Source organism: Pongo abelii, chromosome 1 (genome assembly GCF_028885655.2).
Source record: "Pongo abelii isolate AG06213 chromosome 1, NHGRI_mPonAbe1-v2.0_pri, whole genome shotgun sequence".
In the NCBI taxonomy this organism is placed as follows: Eukaryota; Metazoa; Chordata; class Mammalia; order Primates; family Hominidae; genus Pongo; species Pongo abelii.
Window position 1 is genome coordinate 42123051 of NC_071985.2, and position 24159 is coordinate 42147209.

The 24159-nt window shown below is 35.6% G+C and overlaps 1 protein-coding gene across 13 annotated transcripts in view; it reads right to left on the reverse strand.

The window, feature by feature from the left end:
- Positions 1 to 10404: 10404 nt before the first annotated feature.
- The window catches only part of CD55 (CD55 molecule (Cromer blood group)), a 44160-nt gene continuing 30405 nt past the window's right edge, over positions 10405 to 24159 (reverse strand). For 4 of the 13 annotated variants that reach the window (XM_009238399.4, XM_054521656.2, XM_009238395.4 and 1 more), the window contains one exon: positions 15099 to 16526. In XM_009238399.4, the coding sequence (XP_009236674.1) occupies positions 16462 to 16526 (65 nt within the window). In that variant the 3' untranslated portion in view covers positions 15099 to 16461. Of the gene's footprint in view, positions 13433 to 15098; positions 16527 to 19863; positions 19929 to 21582; positions 22089 to 24159 lie in introns of those variants that run through there. The other 9 variants (XM_054521650.2, XM_054521621.2, XM_063725459.1 and 6 more) reach the window with 6 other exon arrangements.

Sequence of the window (24159 nt, forward strand, 5' to 3'; positions counted from 1 at the left end):
ATTATGTAGCACTAACAAATTACTACAGTTAGAATATCTGGGTACCATATCATATGCCAATGGTTGATTGAAAACTAATGTTTGTTTTATAAATTAGAACACTGCATGAACTTCATTCCTAAAAGTTACTTTTTTTTGAGAACTAACAAAATTCAACCTCATTTCTTGGACTTATGAATAACAACCTCACCTGTTTTTGTTCATATAGTAGTAACACTTACGATTAAAAAGCTAATGATTAAAGTAAATTATAATTTTTCAGAAATAATGAATTTTCCTTATATAATCAATAATACAATTGAATTATTTCTTTCACACATACAAACCTTCATTATCTTTTGTCCAGCTCACTTCAACAAAAACTTCACTGGAATTTGTTTGGAATTGCATTGATTTTATTTTTAAATTTGTGATGACTAGTTATTTTCACATTTTTCAACAAGGAAATGACTTACCTTAAATTTTCAGAGCTGTTCTTACAATTTTTAAAGAAATGTGAATAGTTGCTTCACATATTTGAAGAATCTTTCTGGGTACCTACATTCTTCGATATTTTAAGATGATTATCACTCATAAACGGGATTATTTTTGCATTGTCATATCCAATTTATTATTGTCACTATTTACCTAATATTAGGTCCATTGTTAAATCCAATGTATTCTGTTAGAGTTTAATTGGATTGTCTAGGTAGGTATTCATGTAATTTGTAATTTTTTTTTTCTTATCTCGGCTGGAAGACTTTGAGTTTTATTGCAAACCATATTGTACAGACCCAGGTGCAGTGCCATCCTCAAGCGTTTTGTGATCCTCAGGCCTCCTCCTCTCTGGCGGCCTTTGGCCAGCCCAGTCCCAACCCGCACCCACACTCCTCCTCGGTTTGTGGATAGATTCCTTCTTCAGTACATGGTTAAGACCAGGTTTACTCAGTTCCCACAGCAACTTAGAGGGGCCATTTCCAGCCTTAGCCCTGAAATGCCATCATTCTGTGTTCATTCTAATGCTTCACACCTCGGAAAATTATTTTGATTTTCTTTACTCTGACTCCTCGTGAATGTCAACATCTTTTCATATGTTCTTGATCAATCTGATTTACCTTGCTAAAAATTTCCTATCGGTATACCTGTCCATGTTGTATTGGGTTTTATGTCATTTACCTATCAATGTAAGAGCTTTTTGTCTATTATAGACACAAACCATTAATCTCTCTTTTGTGTTTTACCAATTTATTTCCACTTTTTCTATCCATATTTACATTTTTTGCATTGTCAAAAATGTCTATATTTCATTAACCCTTACGATTCCAATCTTTGTTTTAAAGTTTTTTACAGAACTTAGATTGAGGTCTCAGGTTTTATTTGATATTCTATGTTTATATATGTATCTTGACTAATATGTTAAAACTTTTTATTTAGTTTGTTGCTCTTTAGTTTCCACAGATGAGTTCCAATTCCTTTATTTTTAATCTTTTCCTTAATAACGAAGGCATTTAAAGCTTGCAAGTTCCACTGAAAAGTTCTCTGTGTTCCAAATAACTTAGTGTAAATTGTTCTTCTTTTCACTCTGTCCTAAATAGTTTTTAATTTTTTAAATTTTATCTTTGATATAAGGGTGATCTAGAGCATCTTAATTTTCAAGTGGTTAAGACTTTGTTGATCACCTTCTTTCTTTTTCATATTTATCAACACAGCCTTTAAAAAAGTGAATATACTTTATGGCCAAGTATATGATGTTTTTGAGCAAATGTTTCATTGATATATGGAAAAACCCCTCATATTTTTGATTCTAAGAAACATTTTTCTCACGTGTTAACATCTCTAGAATTGGGATGCATCTCTTTACAGCTGTCAGCCCATAGGAGTGGCATTGTAGTTGTGTAAAACCTTCACTTGACATGTTCTGGTAAGATCAAGAAATCAAGAAAGCACCAGTATCAAAGTGTCTTAGTGTAGAGGAAAGCCAACATATTGTCTCTAGATAATATAAGGTTGTTTTTCCCTGTCCTGGGTTTCTTTCTCTCTACAAAATCTTTTTGATTTTGGCAGAGATGTATTGAAATCTTCAGTCATAATGATATTTTATTAGGCTTATCAAATTCCTAATGATTTTGCTTTATGTATTTAGCTAGTTGCATGTAGGTTGATATATACATATTTATGAATGTTACCTTTTTCATAAATCTTTGCCTTTTATAATTGGTCTGACCTTACATTTTATCTTTGCTTATCTTTTATTTTCCACCCTTCTTTACTATTTCACCATGTCTCTCATACACAGCTTTTGTTTTCTAATCCAAACTACGTCTTTAAGCTTTAGTGAAAGAAAATAATCCATTTATATTTTATTTAATGTCTGTATCTTAGTTTCTTCATTATCTATTTTAAATCATTATTTCCTTTTTTTCTTATTTTTGTTGGTTTTTTTTAGGTTCATCTCATTCTTTCAAAGATTTGTTGTGTGTTTCCATTTCATTCATTGTTAACAACATGTCTGCTCTCAAGACCAAGTATATATTAATCTATCCCTTTTCCCGTACAGCTGTATTACCTCAACTTTCTTCCCTATACAAACTAGATGAGACCTCTAGAACACATCTTCCTTTTATTCTTTTTTTCTCTGCCCTTTTCAGGTGATGAGACTTTTTTAAATGCTTTTACTTTGCCCTTCTACAGATTTCCTTAAAGTATGCTGTACTTCCTCAAATTATGCTGTTCAGAAATAAATAAAACAAAATGAATTGAAGTCTGTAATGAGTTTGATGACACAATACTAACCCTTGACTGTTTCTCTTTTTTATTTTGAGAAAAAAATTTAGAATACATAAAAGTATATATAAATGTAACAACTGCCCATGTACCCATCATTCAAATTATATAAATTAACATTTTTAGTCAAATGCTTCATATCTTTTACTTTGTAATACAGGAAATAAAACATTACGCATAAAGCTGAAGTACTCACTGTCGCCTATTAATACATTTCTGTTTTCTTCTACTCCCCCATTTGTGTTCCTTCCTATGATGAGGTACATACATTGTGGTTAGGAATTCCATTTTTAAATAATGGTGGTCTAAGTTATTGGGACGAATAGCTCTCTAAAAAGCAACCAAGGTAACTAGATTTAAAAAATTACAATCTTAAAACTATAGGTTAGCCAACAAAAAATGGGCTCAATGGAGTGGGGAAGTATATTCCATCTACTATAGTGGAAGGCACTGAAAAGTCACCTGGCAAAAGATGTCCAGGTATAATTCTGTAAAAGGGAAGGAGTAAAGAATTAGAAACATTAATACAATCTACCAAAGAATGAAACAAACCAAAAAGTCTACTTAAAAAAATTGCAAATCACAACTGTAAAATGCAAAGAAATGCAATGCCATGAGAGAGAGCCAACAAAATCAACTTTAGAAAGGAACTGACTCTAAGTGGAATTTCTCTTAATAGAAAAATGTGATAAACATATCAAAACAAATCTGAGAAATAAAGGATCAATATCCATTAGTAACTAAATAGGACCTGTAAAACAAAAATAGGCAGGTCTGAAGTACAAACTGTCAGATATAAAGCAATTTGAAATCTTAGAAGTGAATAATGTGGCAATTTCAAATTACAATCTAAATTAATAAGCACTACTTCTGCAGTGCTACTTTCAGTAAGTGTGGTCTGCTTCCCCAGATTGCTATATTCTTCTCTGTAAGTCTCATTATACTCAATATTGTGTGCCTCTAGTGTGGTAGCTCTGCCCCAGGGAGGATCTTCCTGGTTCATTTTCCTTCATGGCCCTTTCAAAAGTGAATGTTGAGAGAAAATCAGTGGACTGGAAGGCACTGATGAACTTAGCGGATTAACTTAATTGATTAGCTAAGGGTAAGGAAACTGAAATAAAAATAGTTAAGAGTTGTGGAATATTGGATTAGCCACATTTCAGTGAAGAAAACAAAAATCCCTCTTAGTTTCTTTGAAAGAAAGCTGGAAATGTTAGAGAACTGCCTCTGAACTACTGACTTCAGGATCACACCATCGAAGTCATGGAGTTCAGGAATCTGCTGCTGCTACAATTGCTCTGCTACTGAGAGGTGACAACGTGCTAGCAGCCCTCGCTCGCTCTCGCTCGCTCTCGGTGCCTCCTCGGCCTCCGCGTCCACTCTGGCCATGCTTGAGGAGCCCTTCAGCCCGCTGCTGCACTGTGGGAGCCCCACTGTGGGAGCCCCACTGTGGGAGCCCCTCTCTGGGCTGGCCGAGGCCGGAGCCGGGTCTCTCTGCTTGCCAGGCAGTGTGGAGGGAGAGGCGCACGTGGGAACCGGGGCTGCATGACGCGCTCGCAGGCCAGTGCGAGTTCTGGGTGGGTAAGGCACAGTGGGTCCCACACTCAGAGCAGCCGGTTGGCGCTGCCGGCCCTGGGCAGCGAGGGGCTTAGCACCCGGGCCAGCAGCTGTGGAGGGTGCGCCAGGTCCCCCAGCACTGCCGGCGGCCCACGCCGTGCTCAAATTCTCCCAGGCCTCAGCCACCTCCCTGCGGGGCAGGGCTCAGGACGTGCAGCCCGCCATGCCCGAGTCCCCCTACCGGTGGGCTCCCGGGTGGCCTGAGCCTCCCCGATGGTCGCCACCTCCTGCTCTGCCACGCCCGGTCCCATCGACTGCCCAAGGGCTGAGGAGTGCTGACGCATGGCGTGGGACTGGCAGGAAGCTCCGCCCATGGCGGGATCCACTAGGAGAAGCCAGCTGGTCTCCTGAGTCAGGTGGGGACTTGGAGAACTTTTATGTCTAGCTAAAGGTTTGTAAATGCACCAATCAGCATTTTGTGTCTAGCGCAAGGTTTGTAAAGGCACCAATCAGTGCTCTGTGTCTAGCTAATCTAGTGGGGACTTGGAGAACTTTTCTGTCTAGCTAAAGGATTGTAAACGCACCAATCAGTACTCTGTGTCTAGCTCCAGGTTTCTAAACACACCAATCAGCATCCTGTCAAAACGGAACAATCAGCTCTCAGTAAAATGGGCCAATCAGCTCTCTGTAAAATGGAACAATCATCTCTCTGTACAATGGACCAATCTCCAGGATGTGGGTGGGGCCAGATAAGGGAATAAAAGCAGGCTGCCTAGGCAGCAGCAGTAACCCACTTGGGTCCCCTTCCAGGGTGTGGTAACTTTGTTCTTTTGCTCTTCTCAATAAATCTTGCTGCTGCTCCCTCTTTGGGTCCGCACCACCTTTATGAGCTGTAACACTCACCGCGAAGGTCTGCAGCTTCATTCCTGAGGCCAGCGAGACCACGAACCCACTGAAGGGAACAAACAACTCCAGACGCGCCACCTTTAAAAGCTATAACACTCACTGCGAAGGTCTGCAGCTTCACTCCTGAAGTCAGGGAGACCACAAACCCACCAGTACGAAGAAACTCCAAACACACCATCTTTAAGAACTGTAACACTCACTGTGAGGGTCTGTGGCTTCATTCTTGAAGTCGGTGAGACCAAGAACCCAACAATTCCAGACACACTACCACAGATTTTTATTCCCATAAAGTTGATGACTAGATAAATGAAAGTAGAAAAAGATCACCACAAACAATCACCTATGGCTGATCTTATCTTGCTGGAAATAGAAGCAGCAGTAGGAAGTTGACTTATACCTTAATTCTGACTTCCAAATAAATATCACATAACTGCTTGTTACGTTGTGGATCAAATTTTTTCCTAGACTCCTAGCTTCAATGGAGTCTGTGCAATATAGTTTTTAGTTTTCTGAAATCTCTTAAAAAAATTATAAGGGAGGTTTAAGAGAGGCAATTCATTTTAATATAAATTTAGAATAACTTTTTAAAAATATCTATTGGAGTTATAAATTGATGTGTGGTGAACTGCTATCTTAACAATATTGAGTGTTCCAACCCATGAAAATGATGTTAATAACATTTACTTAAGTCTGTAATTTCTCTCAGCAAAATTTATAGTTTTTTTTAAAAAATAGAATTCTCCCATTTTTAAAACATGTTAAGTTCTGGGATACATGTGCAGAACATGCAGGTTTGTTACATAGGCATATATGTGCCATGGTGGTTTACTGCAGCTATCAACCTGTCATCTAGATTTTAAGCCCCGCATGTATTAGGTATTTGCCCTAAGGCTGTCCTTCTCCTTGCCCCCCACTCCCTGACAGGCCCCGGTGTGTGATGTTCCCCTCCCTGTGTCCATCTGTTCTCATTGTTGAACTCCTACTTATGAGTGAAAACGTGGTGTTTGGTTTTCTGTTCCTGTGTTACTTTGCTGAGAATGTTGGCTTCCAGCTTCATTCATGTCCCTGCAAAGGACATGATCTCATTCTTTTTTATGAAAAATGGGATCTAGTTAAACTAAAGAGCTTCTGCACAGGAAAAGAAACTATCTTCCATGTTTTGTAAAATTTATCTCTAACTTGTTTTTGGGTGCTGTTGGAAATGAAGTTGTTTTCGAAATTCATTTTCTAATTGTTCATTGCTAATATATAAAATTATAATTTTTGTACATTAACATTGTATTCTGACCTCAATAAATTCACTTATTAGTTCTAGTAGACTCTTTAAGCTTTCTATGTATTAATACTTGGTCATGTCATCTACCAATAAAAACGACTTTACTTCTCCCTTTCCAATTTATTGACTGTCATTTCTTTTTCTTGCCTTACTGCACTGGCTAAAACTTCCAGTATAATGTTGAACAGAAATGGCAGAATAGATATCTCTGCCTTGTTCCTTATCTTAGGTAGAAAGCATTGAGGCTTTCACTATTGAGTACAGTGAAAGATGTAGATTTTTGAAGATGCCCTTAATTAGATTAAGAGAAATGTTTTATTCTTAGTTTGCTGATAGATTTTTTTAAATCACAAATTAGTGTTGAACTTCACAAAAAGCTTTTCCTACATTTATTGAAATGATTATATTTTCTTCTTTATTCTAATATGGTGAATTACACTGATTAATTTTTGGATGTCAAACCAACCTTTCACTCCCCAGATAAACCTCATTCCATCATGATGTATAGTAAGTATTCTTTTACATATACTAATTTGTCTTGTTAAAATTTTGTTAAGTATATTTGTGTCTATATTCATGAGGGATATTTGTCTGTAGTTTTCTTATATATTTGGCCTCATGAAATGAGTTCGGAAGTATTTTCTATTTTCTCAAAGAGCTTGTGTACAATTGGTTTTATTTCTTCCTTAAATGCTAGAGTTTACAAGTGAAGCCATTTAGGCATGAATTTTTCTTTTTGGAAAGATTTTTAATTATAAATGCAATTTCTTGAATTAATAGGGCAATTCAAGTTTTATATTGCTTATTGGGTTAGTTTTGGTAATTTGTGTCTTTCAATGAATTGTTCATTTCATCCAGTGGTAGCTCTGCCCCAGGGAGAATCTTCCTGGTTCATTTTCCTCCATGGCCCTTTCAAAAGTGAATGTTTATCATAATTGTGATCCCCAGTTTATTGAATTTATTGGCATAAAGTTGCCTGCCATATTCTCATATTTTTCTTCCAATGATTATGCTCTGCAGTGAGTGATGTATTCTGTTGCATTACTAAAAGTTCATGGGTGGCAATTTCTGTCTTATCTCTTTATTCTTTATCCATCTAAATGGAAGTTTATCAATTTTATTTTTTTAAAGACCCAGCTTTTGATTTCATTTTCACTATTATTTTTGTTTTCTATTTTAATTTTTACACTTACCTTTATTATTTCATTTCTTAATTTTTTAAATTAATTTTTATTTGCCTTCTTCTACTTGATTTTCATTACCTTTCCACTCTGGAAGAGGTATTTTGTAGGATGACGGTCAAGTTGTCTTTTTTCTGATACTTCCTCATATTTTGATTCAGATTATGATTTTTGGCAACAATACCACAGAAATGACAGAGTTCTTTTCAATGTATCCTATCAGGAGGAAGTAGGTGTTATTTGTCCCAGTATCAGTGATGTTAGTTTTGATCACTTGGCTAAAATAGTGTCTGTCAGGTTTTTGTTCTGCAAAGTTATTATTTGCAATAAAGTATTTTGTGGAGAAAAAATTGAAGACTATATAATTATTTCTCATCAGACTTTTACTGATTTAGCATTCATTGATTCTTGCCCGAAATAATTATTACTGTGATGGTTGCCAAATGCTGACTTTCTAATTGCATCATTTTTTAAAAACTACATGTAGGTAATTGGAATCTTGCTATAAAGAAGGTATCTTTCTTCTCTTTATTATTCAATCGTATCAGTATGGACTCAAATTCTTATTTTATTCTATGTGCTATGATCCATTGCCATCATTATTTATTTATTTGCTGTAATTGTTTCAGATTTGGTCAGTGGGAGCTTGTTCATGTTGGCTTCTGAATCCATTTGACATGTCACCATAATTTTTTCAGCACTTATTTTCAGAACACTTAATTTGTGATACCACAAGATGTTCCAGGTTCACCTTTTACTTTCCCTACCCTAGCCCAGAGATCAGCCATTTCTCCCAGGAGCCCTGTTTTTTTTTTTAACTGGAGAAAGACATTTAGAAATCTGGATCTGAATACAAAAATTAGCCAGGCGTAGTGGCGCTTGCCTGTAATCCCAGCTACTCCGAAGGCTGAGGCAGGAGAATTGCTTGAACTCAGGAGGCAGAGGTTGCAGTGAGCCAAGAGCACATCACCACACTCTTGCCTGGGTGACAGAGTAAGACTCTGTCTCAAAAAAAAAAAGAAATCTGGATCTGGAGTCTCATTGTTTGTATGCTTTTCCAAGAAGACAGATTATATATGTTTCATATACTATAAATATATGCAATAAATTATATATAACATAACATATATAATACATATAGCATATATAATATACATAACATATAACATTTATAAGTATATAATTTATATATACATATATTTATATAATGTATAACAAAATATAGATTATAAAAATGTCTTATTATAAATATATTTTATATTATATTACTATATAATATATAACATTATATATAACATATTATATACAAAATATATTAATATATTGAAATATTTTATATATATGTATGTGTATACACCCAGTCACAACATACATATACATACACATGAATATATATACACATATATACACACACATGCAAATACATATGTATATACACACACAGATGTTGTGATAGCTAATTTTGTGTGTCAACTTGACTGGGCTAAGTAACAGGCCCATGGCTGGTAGAACATTATTTCTGGGTGTGTCTGTGAAGGTGTTTCCAGAAGAGATGAGCACTTAAGTCAGTGGATTGAGTAAAGAAGACCAGCCCTCACAGTGTGGGTGAGCATCGTTCAGTCCATTGAGGGCTCATCTGAATAGAACAAAAAAGTGGAGGAAGGACGGATTCTTACTTTCCCTTCTTGAGCTGGAACATCCATCTTCTACTGCCCTCAGACATCAGAGCTCCTGGTTCTCAATCCTTTGAACTCCAGGACTTGCATCTGCACACCAGCAGCCCCTGGTCCTTGGGCCTTAAGCCCTAGATTGGGAGTTACACCATTGACTCCCCCGGTTCTCAAGACTTCAATCTCAGAATTATACCACCTGCTTTCCTGGGATTCCAGCTTGAAGATGGCATATTATGGGACCTCTAGGTCTCCAAAATTGCATGAGCCAATTCCCACAGTAAATCTTTCCATATATCTATATATATCTTAATGGTTCTGTTTCTCTGGAGAACCTAATACAGATATGCACGTGTGTGTGTGTATACACATTTCTCTGTGTATCAGTTATGTTCAAAATCATGAGTTTATACTGATAACTCAAATTACAAATACTACAGGCTCCATGCTAGTGTTTCCTTATTTGTAATTCCCTTCAACAGTGAGAAACCTGACTCATTATTTGCAATATATTTGCTTACCTACCCCATCTTAGAATGCACAGTGTTAAAACTGCTAACCCATACTACTATGAAAAACAAACCCACTAGAGAAAATCCAACATTTGTTCATATTTTTGTCTTTAGCCCTTTGTTTGTATAATCAAAATACTGTGTTCCGAGGTTAATTCAATTCTACCTCACAGCTCCCTCTTAACTGTGGTCAAGTTATTCATTTGAAATACAGTAAGAGGTGGGGTGTGGTGGCTCACGCCCGTAAACCCAACACTTTGGGAGGCCGAACACTTGAGGTCAGGAGTTCAAGACCAGCCTGGCCAACATGGTGAAACCCCATCTCTACTAAAAATATAAAAATTAGCTGGGCATGGTGGCACATGCCTGTAATCCCAGTTACTTGGGAGGATGAGGCAGGAGAATTGCTTGAGCCTGGGAGGTGGGGGTTGCAGTGAGCCGAGATGGGGGTTGCACCACTGCACTCCAGCCTGGATGACAGAGTGAGACTCCATCTCAAAAAAAGAAAAAAAAAAAAAAATATATATATATATATATATGTTCATTTGTTGTGTTTGTATTCTGTTGAATTTTTTCTCTCCCCTCTCTCCCTATTTTCATTGCTTATATTTACTTGGCTTTTTAATACGTGAGACAATGATTCTAAAATTTTTGAGACAAAACAAAAATTAGAAGGAATTCCCATCTTCCCCATCGTTTCCACCTATACCTTGTATATAACTATCTCATTGTTTCTAGTTTATCCTTCCTATGTTTCTTTTTGTACAAACGAGGATGTGTATTTTTTATTTCTTCTTTTTCACATGAAAAGTAGCATACCAGTCTTTTGTATTTACTTTTTTCACTTAATAATATATCCTAGAAATATTTCATAATAGTTCATAGAGATATTCCTCATTCTTTTTTCAGAGCTGTATAGTACTCCACTGTTTGAATATAACATAGCTTATTTAGCAAGTCCTACATATGAGCATTTAGGTGGTTTCCAGCCTTTTGCAATGACAATCAATATTTTGGTGAATATCCTTGTACTGTATATTTTCATATTATTGGAGGTATATCTTCAGAGTTCATTTCTAGATGTGAGATTGGTGAATCAAAGGGTAAATGCGTAAGTGTGGGTTTTTTTTAGATATTGGAAAATTCTCCTATAAAATGGCCATATCAGTTTGCATTCCCACCAATAATATATAAAAACATCTGATTTTCCACAGCCACAATAGGAAGTGTGGTCACATGAAAACCACATTCTCAACATAACTAGAAGACAAAGCACCTACTTCAAATTGCCTATAAGAAAACAAACAAAACAAAAACAACCCAAGAGTCCTTCACACTGCTCCTAGAAGCCTCTGTGGTGAGCAAGGGCAGTCTGTGGAAAGACTTCAATGAAAGTGAAAAAAGCTGAGCTAGCAGAGTCCTCAAATTGCTCCAAAACCATTGCCAGAAAGTAAGAGTCTGCCGTAAAAATGAAAATGCTGAAAAGGTGTCCTTGTAGACCAGAGCACTAACTACAAGCACTACCTTCAGGAAAGGGCCATAAACATAATGTGATCTGAGTTGATAGCCTTTGAAAGGTGTAGTTCCTACAAGAGGAAAAGGGCAAAAGGAAGGGGAGCCATCCTTTGGTGATAGGATGGTAGAAAAAAAAAAAGGAAATAAAATAAGAAGTTGTGGAGTATTTTGAGACAAAACAAAAATTAGAAGGAATGCAGCTCTCCCCTCCACAGCTTCCATTATAGGTCAGCCTCTGAGGTCACAGCAAGTTGGAGTGTGCTAGAGAGTGGTTCTGGATGAACAAACAGAAAATATCCATCATAGTAGGAGACTTATAAATAGGAAGAAAGTGGAGAGTTGATGAACATACTGCAGTAACTAAACTAGAAAGCGGAAAAGATTATATTGAGCAAGAAAATATGCCTGAATTAGTGATTTAAGAAGGTTCCATGGAGATGAGTGACTCAGGTAGAGTGAAGGAGGTCATTAGAAATCAAAAGGTCAATAAAACCAGAGGCACAGATGTTATAAGGAGTCATCCTTGTCAATGTGAAATAATTATGGATAATACCAGATTGTAGGATGGTTGGGAGACAGTGAGCCAGTTCCAAATCCCTCAACAGACAGGGGTGGGTGACCAGAAAGTAGGGGGATTGCAATAATAAGGAGTGGAAGAGGATCATAGAGTGGGTTTGAATGTGCAAACAAATCTCTGGTAGGCAAAAATATCTCATTGCACTTTCATTCCACATAGTACCAGGCATAGAGGTGAAGTTGGTGCCCTATTTTATTCCTCATTGCTATTTGCAGACCAGTCCTCCTTCCTTTCCACAAAACCCTTTTCCTTCAAGTCACATATCATCAGAATATAGAACCTGCTATCTTCTTGTTTGCAATCATCTTCAGATGTACAAGCCAGTCCTCCTCATTTCATGAAGATTTTAGCCCCTGACTCAGTATCACTCTCTAACATGAATCCCCATGCTTCTTGGTGATTTCAGTATCAATTAAGATGTTCCATGGCCTCCTCCGCACCAATACTTTTGTCCACCATTTTATTTCAACTTCTCACAACCATAGTTCTGTCTAAACCCTTGCATCACCAAAATCTAGAAGGCTTCAGTGTTAGTTTAGATAATGTCAACCACAATAACGTAACACACCAATCCCCAAAATGTTAGAACTCAAACATGACAGAAGTTTATTTCTTCTTCATGTGAAATCTAAAGTGGGTGTTCCTGATCAGCAGACAGCTCTCCTCAAAGCAATGACTCAAGCTCCTTCCTTTCTGTGGTTCTGTTATGTTTAGCACATGACTTAGTAGGTTACTACAGTCACTTTCATCAACTCAGTGTAGGGAAAGAGGCAAGGAGGATCACATATGGGGATGTTTTAGGGCCAGACCTAGAAATGCTATACATCTCTGATCATGTTCCTTTGGTCAGAACTCAGTCCTATGTCTACACTTCACTGCAAGAGTGCCAGGAAATGTGTCTAACTTTGTGCCCAAAATGAAGGGGAAGTGTATTTGTAGACAGCTTTGTCCTCTGGTCGCCAATTCTGTTTTACCCTCAATTGACGCATTCTTATTTCTCACTACTGCATATTACCATTCTAGTTCATCCTAAATAGTACCCCAAGTCTAACAATGACATGACCCCATTAAGGTCTACAAAATATTGATCCTGTTACTCATTGTTTCCTACCACTCATATGTCTTCACTTCCCTTCTCACATAGCTTAAATTCTATGGTCCATCATTTTAATCACTCCCTTGTGCACATGCTCAACTCACGTCATCAAATTTACCTGGGAACACCCAATCATGATTAAATCCAAGCAACTGGTTTTTTCTGAGACTGTATCTAGAAAGCTAAATATGACTGCAGAAAAACCCAGAACCAAGTTTGATGATTGCACTCTAAATTCATGAGCACTCACCTCAACTGGGTCTTTAGCATTGCCTGCTAATTGACTAAATGTCTCTAGTCCTTTCCTTCTCTGCCTGTCTTCAAACATAACACCTCCTCATGTGTCATCATTTTCATGATGACCTTGATGTATATGTCCCTGAGAAAACAGAAGAAATGTGAAATCAATTTCCAAAAGCTGCCACCACGGGCATCTCCAACCCACCTGCGACAGTTCCCTCCTGGTATCTACTGAAGCCCTGCATGCTCCCACCTAAGGCAATCTCTCCACCTGTGCACTAAAAAGAGCTAAAACTTACTGAGCACTTACTACATAGCTGGCACTATTTTAAGCTCTACATGTATTAACTTAATTCTCATTGTAAATCCTATGAGGCTGGTACTGATTTTAGGCCCACTTTACACATAGATAACTAAGGTACACTGACAAGGAACATCCCTTGAGTCCTGCAGCTGATAAATGCCAGGGCTCCGATTTGTCTCCAGAATTCATGCTTTTCACCAAGGAGAATTATAGGGAAAACATTTGACATTTTAGTAAATTACCCTACCAGAGTGAATGGACAGTTACTCTTTTTAAAGAGATGTGTGTGGGGGTTGAGATGGAAGACATGACAATGAGGAACAAGGAAAACACCTCCACCACCTCTTAACAATGAGTCATATGCATGAAAATAAACCAGCCACCACTGGAATAGGCTGCAGAGGAAGCAGTACCTTCAGGGAAGGGGCTGTTTTTAGTTTTGGTAAGGAGGAAGAAAACACTCAGGATGGGTGGGAGGAAAATGAGGCATTTGCACATTGGACATTAACCAAAGCAAACAGGGCTAGGGTGTGACAAGACAAAAACTATTCATGTTCAAGTGTTCCCAGAAAAGTGACCGTGATAGTGGGCTAAATATTATAAAACTCAAATTTCTACAGTGAGCCGGTATAACTTGCTGTACAAATACATCAGTCTCAAGAGGAAAAGCAATACAACCTTTGCAATCAAAGTAAAATCTCACAGGAGAGGTTATCTTAAGCAAAAATAAAACCACTCAACCTAATAACTACAGGATACACAGTAAATATAAATCCTACAAGAAAATATCTTTACCCTCAGCAAGCCTACTGTTTATATTTTCTTCAAGGTAAATGACTGTTTAATAGTATTTCCGCTTTTACCCTTGTCTAAATAGCAAGTTCTTGCTATTATAAACCTATTTTATGCTCATTGATTCTAATTTGATCGAGCAGAATAAAAAGTCTAGAGCTTACAATTTTCACTTCTACACAGAACACATGACATAGTCTAGCCCTTGCTCTAAGCCTTTCCTACTTCGACCATCCTGCCATTATAATCTCATCTATTACTGCTTTCTCAATCAGCTTCCTGCCTTGAATGTCTCCCTCCCTGCCACTCAACTGCTTAACAAACAGCTTAAGCACCCACCATATTCGGGGCTGTAACACTTGTAACTTTATCTTCTTTCTCTCAATAAGTATATATTTTGGTCTTCCTGTGGCAAACTATAAGCAACTTGAGGGCAGACACTTGCAGTTATCTTGGTAAGCTCACATTTAGCATATGGCAACTTGCACACAGTAGGCACTCAGCTTTTTCTCTGAATAGCTGAGCCAGTGTTAATGCTATCCCTGGAAGCACTGTGTTATTACAGAATAGGCAGAGCGGGCCCTCATATTTAACAAATGAATGAATAGGTGGATATGTGCCTACTCTTAGAACTTCTAGGAAAGTTCAAAGAATTTCCTAATATTAGAAACTATTAGGAAATTATTGATAGTACTGCTAGTTGTGATAATTGTGGTTAACGAGGAAAAAAAGTTTTATTTTAAGAAATACACATTAAAGTCTTTACAGTGAAATGCCATGAATGTATGAAATTTAAAGTACTTCAACAACAAAACAGATGAAGCAAAATGACAAAATAAACATTGCCATAATAAATCTAGTTATATTCTATACAACTAGTACATCTTAGTCTAGTCTAACACTTAAAATGTAATTGGCAAGATGACAAGAATATGGTAAAAACCTAGAAATTAATCAGATTGCCTTCAGGTAAATCAGTAACAAGTAATATAGGTACTCTAATAGGAAAGGATATGACACGCTTGAGAAAGTACAATATAATTTTAAAGTAACTGAAAATTATTCACACTAGGACAACCAAGGCGCGGCATTCTGAACTGCTTGTAGGAAGCAGGTAGGGAATTTCTTATTTAGAAATAAAGTAGTCACATTTAAGAATAAATTTCAAATACTACATGATACCAAAAAATGGAATCATTTATTTCTATTTAGGGAAAATACATTTTTCTTCACATATCTTCTTCAACTTTTCTTGTTTTACATGTAAAATCAGAATGTTCACTGTCATAAATAAATATAAATAAATATTACAAAAGAATAAGATTTACAAATTTGACTATGGACATCTCGCTTCAGAAATAACATATAATCTTTTCTTATGTTAATATTGTAGTATCTCTGGATACTTCTAAAGACATTAAATCAAAGAAGACACCTTTCACAGGCTTTTTCCAAAATCTTATTTGTGCAACAAAGGAAGACTCAGTCTTTCATTCTATATTCCTCCCTTGTCACCATCAACACCCCTGGTTCACCAGCATGTTTTACCTTTAAAATATTTTGCCAACCCGAAGGAAAAATGAAAATGCCTTACAGCCAAAGATTACTTTATAATGTGGTTCATCTCTCTTTAGCAATTTTGCTTAGAAGAGACTGAATTGGGTTTTTATTTGCTTTTGATATCCAAATAATGTTTTTCATTTTTTATTTCCTTTATAAGTGGAAATAACATTACAGATCTTGTGGAAAAAAATCACTTTTCTTCTCTTTTCCTCGTGATCCCATTCTAAATATGAACAAATCTCTATGCTTTCTTACACTTTTAGGAAAGGAATCACTCTCAATTCTGCAAGTTGTTCTATTTTCAAGAGGTATAGGTGTGCTAAGAATGTGATTCCGGGACTGCCTTTTTTCTCCTTGCTTTGTTGACATTCCTAACACACCTTAAAGGCAATGAAAGCATCCTAAATGAAGAGCACAATTGCATTTATTTTATCCAATATGCAGATAAGTCTAAGAAACTAGAAACAGTCTGTATACTTGTGTGTATTTTCTTCTTAACTCTTCTTTGGCTAAGTCAGCAAGCCCATGGTTACTAGCGTCCCAAGCAAACCTGTCAATGTGAAACACTTGTGCCCTGAAAATTAAAAAAAAAAAAAAAAAAAAAAAAAGTTAAAATCAAACTGATTTTATTTACTAGTGATAAATATTAATTTTTAGTTACTATGTGATAAATCACCAAAAAGAATCAGTTAATTTGGGGTGCAAAACAAAAAAAAAATAATGAGTAATAGAATATGGACAAGATTCTACAGATGGGGTTTATCAGCTACAGCAACAACTAAATGTGACATGGAGTTTTTAGTTTCTCGAGATGAATAGTGGCTAAGCTAGAATGAATTAAGTTACCTTCAGATTAAAAGTCAATGAATTCCTAAGTGTGGGAGATGTTAAAAATAAATAAATAAATAAAAACCCCTGAATACTACTACATGTGGAAGAGAAGATTAAGAGATGAAGACACTCAGAAAGTTTTACAGATACATTTACACCAAGTTATTTTTGTGTGATAATTTTGTATAAAGATATGAGATGTCTTTTAAGATCTATAAACATGACCTATAAAAGGATATCTTAGCACATATTATAATTTTTCTTAAACACTGAAAACTCTAAAAGCCACCAAGCAAAAGGAGAAATACAAGGTAGGTCAACCATCTCATGATGCAAATTATCATAATGAAGGCATTCTCTTTAAGTCCTAATATATCATCCCTTTCCCCCCGAATATTTTATAGCATCTAATCGTTACAATAAACTGAGTTCAAAATGTAGGATGAGATGATAAGCATTACTGCTATCAAGTCCAGAACTGACAATGTGTCATAGTAATGAGAGATTCAATGTATTAGTCATTCATTCAACAAAGAAAAAAACAACTCTAGTGACAGTAGAGACTTAAGCCTCTATTATCCTTTAAGAGTCATGAAGAACCCCCTAGCCAAGGGTATTAATGGATATTTTGCAAGATACAGAAATGTGATTTTATTAAACCATATATACCTTTTATAATTTACCAGAAAGTCTTATTTCTGAGGTACCACCAGTCACACTTAAATGGTCAAACACAACATTGAGTACTTTGTTGCTCTCATGTGCATTATAAGAGCTCAATAGTAGAGAAGAAAAAAACTATTGAACTGAATTATGTAACTGTCATTTCAATCAAAAAACAAAGTCAGGCATCTGCTTACACTTCCATCCCTAAACTAAAATTTATCATACAGACCTAACTCTTCTAAAAGAAATAAATCAATCCTCTGATAGGCAAACATGAAGAATCATTAAATGAAACCACATTATCACTTGCACATTAACTATATCCTGTCTTAATTAAGATCAAATATTTAATTAAATCAGTATGAAATCAGGAGGCTAGCTAAACATATATAAAGCTAGCTCTTACCCTCAACAGCTTATGTTTCCAAAATAAGGCAAGTGGAGTGTTTTTTATGTGCACATAAAAAAGACAAATTCTTTCTTAGGAGTTTGCATGAGTTTCCCTCTAATTCAGAAAATAAGCAATTAAGTTCACTGCAAAACCCCAAAATACAATTCAAAATCAATACACTAGTCTGCTTATCTGTGGTTTCAGTTACCCACAGTCAACTGCAATCTGAAAATAGATGAGTACAATACAATAAGATATTTTGAGAGAGAGAGAGACCCCATTCACATAACTTTTGCTACAATAAATTGTTCTAATTGATTATTCGTTGGTATTATCTCTTACTGTGCCTCATTTATAAATTAAACTTTATCTCATAGGTATGTACATATGGGAAAAAACACAGCACATATAGGGTTAGGCACTATCTATTGTTTCAAGCATTCACTGGGGGGTCTTCAAACACCCCGCCCCCCAACCGAGGATAAGCAGAAATTACTGTATTCCCTCCTTCTATGTTCCAGTACTTTATGTCCTTAATAGGACATACAAGTATCACAGCCAATCACCTTACCAAAGTATGTAAAGAAACTGATGAAAGCCAAGAGACAGCACCTGGTAAACTTATCACATCTTGCCACCCTGCCCCTGCCCGCCCTCCCCCTTCCCCCGCCCAGTCTCCATTCCCACCGATCCAGGGAGTCTCAAAGCAGTAGCTTTGGTAAATTGATAATACTCTATACATTGATACTTTATAACTTGATAAATTGACAACAGTATTTCAAAAGGAGAGTTGGAACAAATATAAGAAAGTACATAAGATTGGTGGTTTAATTTTTTTTCAGAGTAGCTTTGCTGATGCTTCCATACCAACTCACTTTAGATGACTTAGAACTAACTGTGAGTTTTTGCTAGGCTCTAAATCACATTCCTAAAACGTTTCTGATATATCTGGAGAAAAAGTTATGTCTTACTATATTTGCTATCATGACAGCTAGAATATTTTGTTGATATTAAGCAAATGCCTGTAAAAATTATTAATCACTCCCCTGGACCTAATGGTCAAATATTTTTCTAAAAGACTGACTCATTTAGTGAGTTAAAGAATATTTACATACTTTAACTTATAATAGGCTTAAGTAATATTCTTAATTTAAGTAGAAAAATTGTAGAGGGTAAAAAGGAGATAGGTCACATCATCTAAAGAATTAAAACAGACAATTTAATAACAGCATTAAATTAATAGTTTTCTTATTAATGGGAAAAATGGACAGGCATTAGGGCAGCTTAGAAATAACTCAAGTTTGTATAAATTCCACAACTAGCTTTCTGAACAGTTAAAACTACAAAACAGAAGAGGGTCGATTTAAATCATCCTCTTTCTACAGGACACATCAGAGCCAATCGTGACATTTATACTTAACATTATGTATATTCAATGCAGATTAGATATTTTAAATAATACTGATGTGTGTGTGTGCTGTTGTTGTTTTAATATCTGAGTGCTTACTATGTGCCAAGCAATGTTCTAAGTACTTGACAGGTGGCAACTCATTTGATATATGATTATAATCATATGAGGTAGTTACTATATTTCCCCCATTTGTCTGCTGTCTCAACCACTGCGCTGTTTTGAGCTGGACTGGCATCTATTAATATAACTGAGAAAAAGCCCTAATCACAGGCAATTTCACAGTATGTTAGAGGTTGATTTTTCTCAGATTTCTTTGCTTCTGTGCAACACTAGATACTATCATAAATTACACTGAGTGGAAAAAAATCAGTGGATCAATAGATCACAAAATGAGACTTCAAGTCACTTTGCTTTGAAATGCACCTTTGAATATACTGAGAAAAAACAGACATGAAGTCTGTTAATCCAGGATAGTAATTACAGACAAAAATGAATACAGAGACATGCCAAAATTTAAATAAAGCTAAGAGAGTCATCTACTGATACAGTACCAAATTTTACTGGAAATAAACTAGGAATAAATTTTTAAAAATCATCAGAATTTCTGCTCACCCTGATTTTCCATAGTCCAATGACTAGAATTAGGGTACCAATTAATATAGTACCAGCAAGAAATCCTTGAAGGGGAAAAGATACAGTAACACAGTTAATAGAAACATGAGCAATTAAAATTACATTATAGTTTCACAATGACATACATACTGGTTATGAAGTGAGTTAAAAAATAGGAGATATTAATTGCATTTTGTATATGGCTTCCTTATGTCACAAATTTTTGACAAATGCATGTTTTATTTGTCCTGTTTTCTTTGAAAGAAAAAGGAAGATATATATTTAGAGTATCACAATGCTCAAATAAAATTTTTTGACAGGTTTGAGAGGTTTCTAAAGTGTTTCAACCCAATCATGATCGATTTTAAATGTTTTGATCATTGAGCATTCAAATATGGTGACAGAATTATGTTATTTTAGAGCTAGAAAGTATCTTAGAGTTCACTTTCATTTTTTAGATGAGTAAATTGAGTCTCAGAAAGAAGGAAGTTGAACATTAACATATGTGGTTAATGGGAAGGATATTTACCTAGTTTATAGGAGATATAACAGATATGTAGACATTTCTCCATCACAGGAAATATGCCTGTACTATTAACATCTGAGATTGGAGGGCAAACTATATTTACTTTGTCTACAGAATATGCTTTTTAGTGTTCAGTCTATGGTAGATTAAATTTCATTTCAAAAAGTTATATTCACTTTTAAGATTCAAAGCACTATTTTGAGCTGAACAACAGCAAATAATTGGTCAAATAAGTTGGTCAACATCAAATCATTTTTATAGCTTACACAATCTTTCTTCTCAAATGCACCCATTTGCCCTTTTCTCTCACCATCCTCATTCTCCCCTTCCTCACCAACAGCCCCCCCTCCCACCACCACCCCCACCAACCCTGCCCAGTGTCCTTGGACTCAACTCTATTGGTCTGTACTACAAAGAAAATGACAGATGACACTAGAATAGTAACTGAATCTAACGTGACTAATGAGTGTATTTGGCTCCAAATCAGCAAAATAGAGACACTGTACAATTGCACTGCCATGTGAAAATTGTGATTTAAAAAACAGCTATTTCTACCACAGGTAAGTTTTTACAGTATTTTACTTTAGAAGTTTATTTAACTGATCCCCCAGAATTGTATCATTAACTTAGAAAGACTATCCATGAAATAAATCACAGCTCCTAAAAAATTTTGGGTTTCCCCCTTTCTGTCACCAGTTCCCACTAATTCCACCATTTTCAATATCTTATTTTTTATTTGAATGCTAAATCAAGACAGAAAATTCAGAGTGATCTAGAACATCTGGATGACAGAAGTAAAAGGCTATTCCCAGAATAATGATCAACACATACACACAGTTCTAGAAGAAAGTGTAGAGGCTGATGGTTTAACAGAAAACCAGGGCAAAACACAGAAATATGAAAAACAAAATTCTACATATCTTCTCAGTAAATTAATAAGAGAATATTATCTCCCAAATTAGAAACAAAACTTTCAGGTTCAAAGGCAACTGTTTATGATCTCAAAATTCACTAGGTATCTACAGAAAACCAAAGGTAAATCAACATTAAGATTTATGCAACTTGGGAAAAATGAAAGTATGAAATAATGAATGAAATAATAATTATGATTCCAATGTTCCTAAGATTAAACTGAAGAGCTCTTAGGTGGGAAAATAACATAATGTTAGAAAAAGGTTTTCTCCCCCACAAAAGGAGTATCTTAGTAAGGTTCCCCATCATGTAGAACTGTATTTCCATAGTGTTGAAAACACTGCAAAGCAGTTTGCCACCTATTATCTCATTTGATCACCTCTCATTATTAACACAGTGCATGGCAAATAGTAGAACAGTAGAAAGTGTTTAACAAATATTTATTAAATTGCACTGAATATCTTGTTTCCAGATAAGAAAACTGAGACCAAGAAAGGGTAAGTCAAACAGTTTATTGCCATAGAAAAACTTACTTCTAGCCCCAGATTCAGGCCATAATTTTAACTGTTTGAAATATTTTCAATAAAATACCTGATATTCATCAAACAAAATTTACATTAGACAGATACTACATTAATATATAGGGTATCATCTTCACTGCCAAAGAACCCAACTTAGAATTCTATCTACCTACCTACAAGAACTGGAGTGACCTAGAGGATGCACGTCATCTTTTTTGAAGAAATGTGGGATGACCCAGACACTTCAAAAGGTCTAACTTGCAGAGCTAACAAAGTGGAAATGCAATGCATGTGCTATGAAAACAAAAAGTTATGGAAAGGTTTTGTTCTTGCTTATAGCATACTTAATGTAACAGAATAAAGGGCCTGTGGACAAGTCACCCTGGGAAGAGATTTTCGTAGATGATTTGAAAAATAGTATGCTTGAGTAACCCTTAAATTTTCCATTTTGTAAATGCAGATTCAACTCTGCTTCCTCAGAGAGACATCCACAGGACCCTTTAAGTGTCTTGCCATCATCGTTGGATTTTCTGTACCTCTGTATTTCTTCAATTTTTTTAATAAGGGAAATTCACATACTTCCTTTTCCAGACTAAACATATCACAGAAAGATTATCTGACTTAAACCTGAATAACAGGCAGATAACTGATGTCACTTTATAATGAGACTTAAGTTTATGATGTATAGGGGCATGTAATAAGACATAAAGACCTCTGTAACCACATCTTATTAACTTCAAATAGCTACTTAAGAGTCAAGACTCTCGAAAGTACATTTAGATTTGGGCTAGTCTGTAATATATGCCATATTCAAGTTTAAAGGATAAATAAGTACACAATTGTTAGGGGATACAGAAAAAATATTTTCTATATTTCATTATTTCCTGACTTCTTATTTATTATTCTTTAAATTGATCTATTAGTCCCTATGAGGGACTTATGAATTTCTCAGTATAGGACTTTGGCAACAGAGGGGAATAAAGCAATACTTGTAGGGAATCAGGGCACCTTAATTGTCCAATTTGGGTTGCATAGTCTCTTGGTCTGTCACTAGGATGAGCATCTTTCTATCTTTTAAAGTACCTGGGAAGATCACTTGAGCCTGGGAAACAGAGGTTGCAGTGAGCCGAGACTGCACCACTGCACACCAGCCTGGGTGACAGAGTGAGGCCCTGTACCCCCTCCAAAAAAAAAAAAAAACAAAAACTTGGTAATAGAGAAACTAGTCATCGGCCTCTATTTACTGCCTACTAGTCTGTGAAGGGCAAGTTACAAATCTCGCAAAACCACAGTTCTCTTAGTTGAAAATGGGGTATAAATGCTACATTATAAGATTGTTGTGAGAAGAATATGAAATAATGCATTTAAAAAAATCAGTACAGTACTTGCCACAGAGAAAACATGTAAATATTACCTGAATAGAAGACTGTTCTTATTCTTTGGTGTGGCCAGAGGGAGTGATAAAATTATCAGAAATCCAGCTTAGGAAAATAATAGTGATTGCATGCAGTGATTTCCTTAAGCTAATATTTATGCTACTTTTAGGATGTGCTTGGAGTTTTCATACCCACTAATCACATTAAGCTTCAAATACTTCACATAGGAATCACAATCTCTATCTCTTAAATGAGAAAACTGAGTCTCAGAGAGATTAAGTTAATCACTTGGGTTGAATAATCACTAAGTGAAAAAAACAGGATTCAAACCAACATCCAACTGCTTTGACTCCAGAGGTTAAGTTCTTTCTTCTATACGATTTTGTCTTAAAAAAAAAATAAAAACAAAACCAACAGAAAGCAAGCATTCTCAATTGGGGTGATACCTGATGAAAGTTAAAAAAAAATTCCTTTTTTAAGTACAGAGTGCAGATATATATGTGATACATAAACTGATTTACAGTATATGTGTGGTGGATGATGATCAAGAAAAAAATGTCTAAAAAGGTCTTTGGTGAGAAGAGAGCAAGAATTAACGCACCCCTCTCTGCCGACAAAAAAAAATTGGGAAACACTTATACAGAGCCAACGGAAGAATAGATTTAAAATTCACAACACATGCTTCATTTACAAGGCAAATTAGAAAGTTCTGTAACATTAGTCAGTCTTTCTTCCTTAGCAGAATAGGAAAAAAAAATCAAATACTTCCAAAATTCAAATATCATCTGTATCATTTTACTTACATTGCAGTGTAATTGATGAAACAATTTTCTTGCAGTTAGAGTTAATTTATCTTTAAAGAAGAGTAACCTCATTCACAGAATAAATTTAATGAATATAATTTTCAGGTTTATGTCCTACAAATATGAAATCACACACAAAAAATGTTGCCATATGTCCA